Source organism: Mustela lutreola, chromosome 13 (genome assembly GCF_030435805.1).
Source record: "Mustela lutreola isolate mMusLut2 chromosome 13, mMusLut2.pri, whole genome shotgun sequence".
In the NCBI taxonomy this organism is placed as follows: domain Eukaryota; kingdom Metazoa; phylum Chordata; class Mammalia; order Carnivora; family Mustelidae; genus Mustela; species Mustela lutreola.
In genome coordinates, this window is record NC_081302.1 from 64,965,533 (window position 1) to 64,973,523 (window position 7,991).

The 7,991-nt window shown below is 42.5% G+C and overlaps 1 protein-coding gene across 1 annotated transcript in view; it reads left to right on the plus strand.

Annotated features, from left to right (window-relative positions):
- The window catches only part of FOXO1 (forkhead box O1), a 96,638-nt gene extending 90,390 nt beyond the window's left edge, over nucleotides 1-6,248 (plus strand). The window contains exons 2-3 of the mRNA XM_059143837.1: nucleotides 1,108-2,462; nucleotides 2,914-6,248. Of these exons, the coding sequence (XP_058999820.1) occupies nucleotides 1,108-2,445 (1,338 nt within the window). The 3' untranslated portion in view covers nucleotides 2,446-2,462; nucleotides 2,914-6,248. The remainder of the gene's footprint in view (nucleotides 1-1,107; nucleotides 2,463-2,913) is intronic.
- Nucleotides 6,249-7,991: the final 1,743 nt, after the last annotated feature.

Below are 7,991 nucleotides of genomic sequence, written 5' to 3' on the forward strand. Positions count from 1 at the left end.
GCAGGGTTCAGATTGGCAATATCCTTGAGCCCCCAAAGTTGGGATCTGGTACCTACTTCTTGGGAACTGCTTACTATGTGCCAGACACCATCGGACATTTTATAAACTCTTGTCATTCAATCTCTCGCATAAACCCTAAGTGGGTTTATTATTTATCTCTGTTTTATAGCTAAGGAAGCCTAAGACATCTAGGGGCCAAGCAGTCTCCTAAAGTCAAGTTGATTTTCTTTACTAATTGTGTTAGGCATACCCGTGGCACGATTTAACCATGGAGCCCCTGTACTTAGCGGCTAAAGCATGGCACTTTGTACTGCCGACGCTGCTTCTTCCTGACCCAGGGGATCTTTTTGGACAGAGCTTGACCTCTGATGCAGTGACTGACGTTCATTTAGTTGGCATGTACTACTGGTTGTTTTGGGGAGGAGGGGGGGTGGTGAACAACACTGGCATTTAAATTCTCCCCCTTTTTGGCAGTTCAACTTTCTAAAATAAGAAATACAATCCTGTTTATCTTATGTTCACCTGTATTTGCCTAATGGATTTGAAAAATAGAAAGGAATTTAGGTCTAACTAGTTTTTAGGCTTTTAATTCTTAACTAAGAATATACCCTGCTTCACTTCTTTCTTTTCCATAATCATGTGGGCTCAGTAATATAAAACTTCTCACTTGTGTAAATGGCATATGTGCAGTCTGAAGAGAACTGGCAGTAGTTTTAGGGACGGTAGAACGGGAAGGGTTTTTGATAGCACTTAGTTACGGAGTGCTGTTTGCATAGCATTGTAGCCAAGCAGAAACTTAAGTGGCTTTAAAACCAGTTCGTGTAATTGCCTTATAAAATACAGCTATATAAAAGATGCCTATAATAGTGCTTATTTAATTTTGTCCCCTCATTACAGTAAGATGCACATGCTATTTTTAAGATAAGATACTGTTTCTCTTGTACTGGTTTGAGCTCTTTCATAGTGAAGTTCAGAACCCATATGATTGTATGGATTGAAATCTGTACCACACACTTAAAATTTTTTTTTACTTGTCTACCTATACTGAATAGTAGGTATTCCAACTGGAGAAGTATTGTGTTTCTAATGTAATGTTTTGCTTTACAGAATTCAATTCGCCATAATCTGTCCCTACACAGCAAGTTCATTCGTGTGCAGAATGAAGGAACTGGAAAAAGTTCTTGGTGGATGCTCAATCCAGAGGGAGGCAAGAGTGGAAAATCCCCCCGGAGAAGAGCTGCTTCCATGGACAACAACAGTAAATTTGCTAAGAGCCGGGGGCGGGCTGCTAAGAAGAAAGCATCCCTCCAGTCTGGCCAGGAGGGTGCTGGGGACAGCCCAGGATCTCAGTTTTCTAAGTGGCCCGCGAGCCCCGGCTCTCACAGCAACGATGACTTTGATAACTGGAGTACATTTCGCCCTCGAACTAGCTCAAATGCTAGTACTATTAGTGGGAGACTTTCTCCCATTATGACCGAACAGGATGATCTTGGAGATGGGGATGTGCATTCTATGGTGTACCCGCCATCTGCTGCAAAGATGGCGTCTACTCTACCAAGTCTGTCTGAGATAAGCAATCCTGAAAATATGGAAAATCTTTTGGATAATCTCAACCTTCTCTCATCACCAACGCCATTAACTGTTTCCACCCAGTCTTCACCTGGCACCATGATGCAGCAGACACCATGCTACTCATTCGCACCGCCAAACACCAGTCTGAATTCACCCAGCCCAAACTACCAAAAATACACATACGGCCAGTCCAGCATGAGCCCTTTGCCCCAAATGCCTATGCAAACACTTCAGGACAACAAATCGAGCTATGGAGGTATGAATCAGTATAACTGTGCGCCGGGACTCTTGAAGGAGTTGCTTACTTCTGACTCTCCTCCTCATAATGACATTATGACAGCAGTTGATCCTGGGGTCGCCCAACCCAACAGCCGGGTCCTTGGTCAGAATGTGTTGATGGGCCCTAATTCGGTCATGTCAACCTATGGCAGCCAGGCCTCTCACAACAAAATGATGAACCCCAGCTCCCACACTCACCCTGGACATAGCCAGCCAACATCTGCAGTTAATGGGCGTGCCTTGCCCCACGCGGTCAACACCATGCCCCACACCTCGGGTATGAACCGTTTGGCCCCAGTGAAGACAGCTTTACCAGTGCCTCTGTCCCACCCCATGCAGATGAACACCCTGGGGGCCTACTCCTCTATGAGCAGCTGCAATGGCTATGGCAGGATGGGCATTCTCCACCAGGAGAAGCTCCCCAGTGACTTGGACGGCATGTTTATTGAGCGCCTGGACTGTGACATGGAGTCCATCATTCGGAACGACCTCATGGATGGAGATACTTTGGATTTTAACTTTGACAATGTGTTGCCCAACCAAAGCTTCCCACACAGCGTCAAGACGACGACACATAGCTGGGTGTCAGGCTAAGAGTGAGTTATGAACAGGTAAGATCACCCTACTATCAAAAGACCTTCTGAAGCCAGAGCTTGAAAGAGAGGAACACAGTAACTTGCCATGTATCTTCCACAGTTGGGCCTCCTCTGATGTCAGCTGGCTATTCCTTGCAGAGAGGCATCTTTTAGCCTGCGCTCTTTGCCCTTTTTACAGCTCAAAATTTTTATTTTTTTTTTTAAAGCATAAGGAAGCTTCCCTTGACTGCTTTAAAGATTTTCTTCTGACAGTTAGATGGCTGCATCTTTTTAGTAGCTCTTCCATAAGTGAATATGTTTGATGCAAATCAACTACTGCAGTTTTTTCTTAAGTTGAATGCCCCCCCAAATGATGTTGGAGCTGTTGAGAAAGCTCTAGCTTCACCCCCAAGCATGTCTGTCACTCTAATATGTTAAATTGAATTGATTTTAATTTGGCTGTATTTTCATTGTGTGTTTTTTCTAGGCTACACTTAAAAGTACTTCAGAGTGTCTGACAGCAGGAACTGAGAGAAGCAGTCCAAAGATGTCCTTCACCCCTCCTTTTCATTTCTTGATTTAAAAAAAAAAAAAAAAGTTTCTTTTTTCCTTTCGTCAGACTTGGCAGCGAAGACACTTTTCCTGTACAGGATGTCTGCCCGATGTTTGCAGGTTCTGTGCTGCTGTAGATAAGGACTGTGCCATTGGAAATTTCATTACAATGAAGTGCCAAACTCACTACACCATATAACTGCAGAAAAGACGTTTGAATCCTGGTGTGCTTTCAAGTTTTGTACATAAGCAGTAGCTACAGAATTGTATTTGTGTGTTTTTGTTTGTTTGTTTTGTTTTTGTTTTTGTTTTTTAATATATCCATTTGGTCCAAGGAAAGTTTATACTCTTTTTGTAATACTGTGATGGTCTCATGTCTTTGATAAGTTAGACTTTCATTTGTACTACCTGTGTTCCGCTGAACAGATGAACCACAGAGAACCAAGCTCTCCATCCTGGGCCTCCGTGGAATAGCTTTGGGCCTGTTCACACAGCCACACAATTCACATGAGAACCGATAGCCTGTTATCAGTCTGCTGAATTCATGGACTTGTCAAACACGTTTTTGGGGGGGGTAGATTAAATGCCAGCCTTGTACAGGTCTTTTCTATTTTTTTTTGTTTGTTATTTTGTTATTTGCAAATTTGTACAAACATTTAAATGGTTCTAATTTCCAGATAAATGATTTTTTATGTTATCGTTGGGACTTGAGATCATTTTGGAATAGATATCAAACTGTAATGTTTTCTTAAAACTAGAGTCTACTTTGTTACATAGTCTGCTTGTAAATTTGTGGAATCCCAGATATTTGAGGCAGCATCCATAATTTTCATTTTGTATTTCTAACTGGATTAGTACTAATTTTATACATGTTTAACTGGTTTGTACACTTTGGGATGCTACACGGTGTTTCTGACTAATCTTAAAATCATTGTAATTAGTACTTGCATACTCAACGTTTCGGGCTCTGTTTTGGCAGGAGAGTGATGTATAGTTACAGACATTTTGCGTTTCATGTCTAGGAGAACTTAATACTTTTTTTAAATGTATGTATTTGAAAAAACTCCCATCTGCTCCTGTTTTCCCGTGAACTCTGATAGATGTATTCCTTCAGTTGCTCCCGAGGGGCCTCGTATGATGTCTGTGGCTCAGAAAGGGAGTCTTGCGTCTAAAACCGTGCTCATACTCCTCTCTCAGAACCGGGAGTTGGGGTCAACCTAACCTTTCTGCACTGAGCTTCAGCAAATGTTTCCCCTCATCCTTCTGTGCTTTTATTTTGGTGTAGGTGGAGGTTGGTTTTGTAGCTCTGCCTCTTAAGGATTATGTTAAAACTCACACACTTTTATCCTTCCCTCCCTTCTGTCCTGCAGATTACGTAGCGTAGCGCACTGTGGAAATTTAGGTAGAAGGAGGAAAATTTAAAATAGGACTTTACTGATGTGCAGAACACATCAGTGTCCCTGAGTGCAGATGGCTACCAAAGGGACTAGAGCTTGTTAAAAAAAATTGGGGCAGTTAATTGGAAAACCCGACAAACCAGCTGTAAGTTGTTCTTGAATTTATTTGCAAAGCTCTTAGTGTAAGTTAGAAATTGGGGAATTTCTTTAGCCTTTAGCAACCTCAGCTATAATTTTTTGTCATTATGTTTTAATATTTTGCAGTTTACCTATAACTGACAGACCAGGATAATTGGCTTTGCATCTCATCAGTATTTTCAAGTCATGTGGAATGCCCTTAATCAGCACAATAAAAGGAGCAGGTGTACAAAAGTGTTCCTCTTGCATTTTTGAGAAGGCTCTGATCTCTTTCTGTGTACTTCGCCTGGATCTCACTTGCTTTGTCTTGCATGTGAATTTCGGATCTGTTGGCTTGGTTTTTCCTACATGTTTAACAAGAACACAATTGTTCCTGAAAGATTTCCTATACGAGGCCAGCTCTATTGTAAGCTTCCCACTGTGACTTCTGCTATTTTGAAAATTCATTGAATAACCTCCTCTCCAGCCATCTTCACCGTTGGCCACTCCAAAATATGTCTGGTTTTGGAAACCATCGTTCCTCTAAGCAGTGCCTTCTGCATATGTGATAGAACTCGTTGGTGCCAGAGTCCTTGGGTTCCCAATCCTGTTTCTGTGTCCACCTTCTCTCCTCCTCTTGTGCCCTCATACAACGAGCCTTAGAATCCCCCATTTGTTCATTAAAGAGGCAACTACAGCTGAAATCACTCTTAAAATCTTACATCCTAGAGTAGCTTTTAAAAAGATGTTTCTTCCTCCTGAGTCTATGTAAATATCTTTTTTTCCTTCCTTCCAATTCTTTCTTTGTGTCGATTCTGACATAAGTCTTGGGTATCTCTCTGGGGTACAGTGAAGTCCAGTGAAAGGCACCTTGTCTATTTTGAAAACATACATCATGTGACCTCTGGTAATTCTTTTTCTGTACGAATACTGACTTTCTGGAGTAATTAGTATATCAGTTATTGTACATGATTGCTTTGTGAAATGTGCAAATGATATCACCTATGCAGCCTTGTTTGATTTATTTCCTCTGGTTTGTACTGTTATTAAAAGCATATTGTATTATAGAGCTATTCTAATATTTTAAATATAAAGTATTGTTTCCGTAATATAGACGTATGGAATATATTTAGGTAATAGATGCATTACTTGCAAAATTCTGCTTCAACAAACTGACAGTCTAAATTAATTAGCAAATGTTGTATCCCAGTGGGCAGTAAATCAATGGAACGTACCAAGAAGAGGAGAAGGACACTTAAAATGGGAAAGAAAAAAAAGTTTCCAAAAGTTATACAATTTGGACTTGTTCAACAACTGCTGGGTATATGTCACCAACACCCCTCTCCCTCCCCCAGACTTACTTGAAATTCTCACATTCAGCTCTTAAGAGTGCTTAATTTATAACTGACTTCTAAATGAGAAGTTTCTCTTGTGGTTTTGGTTTGGGAGTAATCATTCATTAAAAAATGCTATGTGGTTTATGCAAACAAAACAGCCTTGCATTACTCTTGGCCTCCTCCTCTAGGGCGGTGCGCACAGCCTGGCATGGTGGCCAGGTGGCCAGAGGAGTCCATCAGGATGTGGCCACGCCCTCCCGCATTTCACTACTCGAGTTCAGTAACAGTGCGGATTCCATGTTCCTGTTCCGAGACTCTCTGAGAAGTGCCTGATGATGCTGATGTACTTACAGACACAAGAACAATCTTTGCTATTATTGTATAAAGCCATAAATGTACATAAATTATGTTTAAATTGTTTGGTGTCTTTCTTTACTAATTGTGCAGAATAAGCTCTGTTATTAGTGGGTTTTTGTTGTTTTTTTGTTTGTTTTTGTTTTTTGTTTTTTTGCTTGAGTTAAACCTTGTGAGCCCCAGTGCCATGGTGTCTTCAAATCTGGTATTTCCTTGGTGTGGGGGGTGGGGTGAGGGGATGCCAGCAGGAAATCGTCCCCCTAAGAGTTGAAGCCCCAAGAGTCAAACAAGTAAAAATTCTTGATAATCAGTGGCCCTGGAGTACTTTGTCTTTGGAATGTTTGAAACTACATTTTGTATAGTAATTCCTAGGCATATTAAATCTCGTGTCGAAACAGAGTGTGCTAAAGGTAAAAGGGCAAGTTAGAAGGGTCCTGGCTGGGAGGGCACCGAGCAGACGTTAGCTGGTGTGGAGGGGGCAGTGGCTTTCTGGGGCCACATGTGGCTCCTGTCCCTACTTCGCACTCCTTGCTGAAGGCGGAGGATTGTGTCCTTGAAGTGGCCACAGACTGGAGGTTTATATGATTGTTTTATTCAGAAAATGCCTGAGGAATGAGCTAGATTAATACGGTTACAATTTTGAAACCAGGACAAAGCGCTATCTCCTTGCTCCTGACTCATTTACAAGGCAAGTGAATGAATGAGTTAGAGTAGCAACAAGGAGATAGGTTATTCTAATGTATATAATGTTTTAGCACCAGAAGGTCAGTCCAGCTTTCAGGTTTGGTTGGTTGGTTTTCCTTGCTTCTAGCAAATAGAACCCTTCAAAACACATGATAGCCGGAAAGGTCGGAATGTAGAACAGATAAAAAGCATTTACTCCCAGACTCTGGGGATCACACACAGATCACTTTGAAAACTGATTTAGCCCAAATGCAGAGAAGTGCCCTGATCATACCGTCAGAACACAAGCCGGCAGGCTCCTCTCATAACCCTCCGTGCGTATACACAGAATACTGCCTCTTGTGTCATTTATGGAGACCAGTTCCCAAGTTCTAAAATCACTTAATGAGAGGATGCAGGGCAGCAGGAAGATTTCCTGACAGCCCAGGGCTGGAGCTTGGTGCTTAAGGTGAAAGGAGAAACTTCTTGGGCCGTCCCCCGTTCCCTCTGCGAGCAGACTGCTGACGGTAGAACCAGGAAGCGTACCTAGGATTGTTTCCTGATCAGTGGACCTGCCGCCCTGAAGGGCTCTGCGTCAGCTCTTGTCTGGTATTTGAGTTGGCCCCCAACAGTGATGGGCTCATTAAAGGCATGCTGGTTGGAGTGGTTGGGTAGGCGGAGGACGGCCCTGAGACCTGTATCGAGACCTGTATCGCACTAAGTGGCAGTCTCCGAAGTAGACGCATTGCATGCGCATTGAGCTTTGATCTTTTAGTGCTCATTATTCTGTGAGCCGGTAGCCCGGTAGGGCCATGACCTCCACAATGAGGGTGTGGTCATGCCAGGTGCCTTACTCCAATTTGCTCTTGTATTATTTTGGTGTAAAACACTGATGGAGGAACCTGGATCGCTCAGTCAGTGAAGCATCTGATTCTTGGTTTCGGCTCAGGTCATTATCTCAGGGTCGTGGGGTCAGGCTCTACACTCAGGGCAGAGTCTGCTGGAGAGTCTTTTCCCCCTCCTTCACCCTTCCCGTCTACTCTTCTCCCTGCTCTCTTTCTCTCTAAATAAAATCTTTATTTTTGTTTATTTATTTAGATTTTATTTGACATAGCACAAGTAAGCAGAGTGGCAGGCAGAGGGAA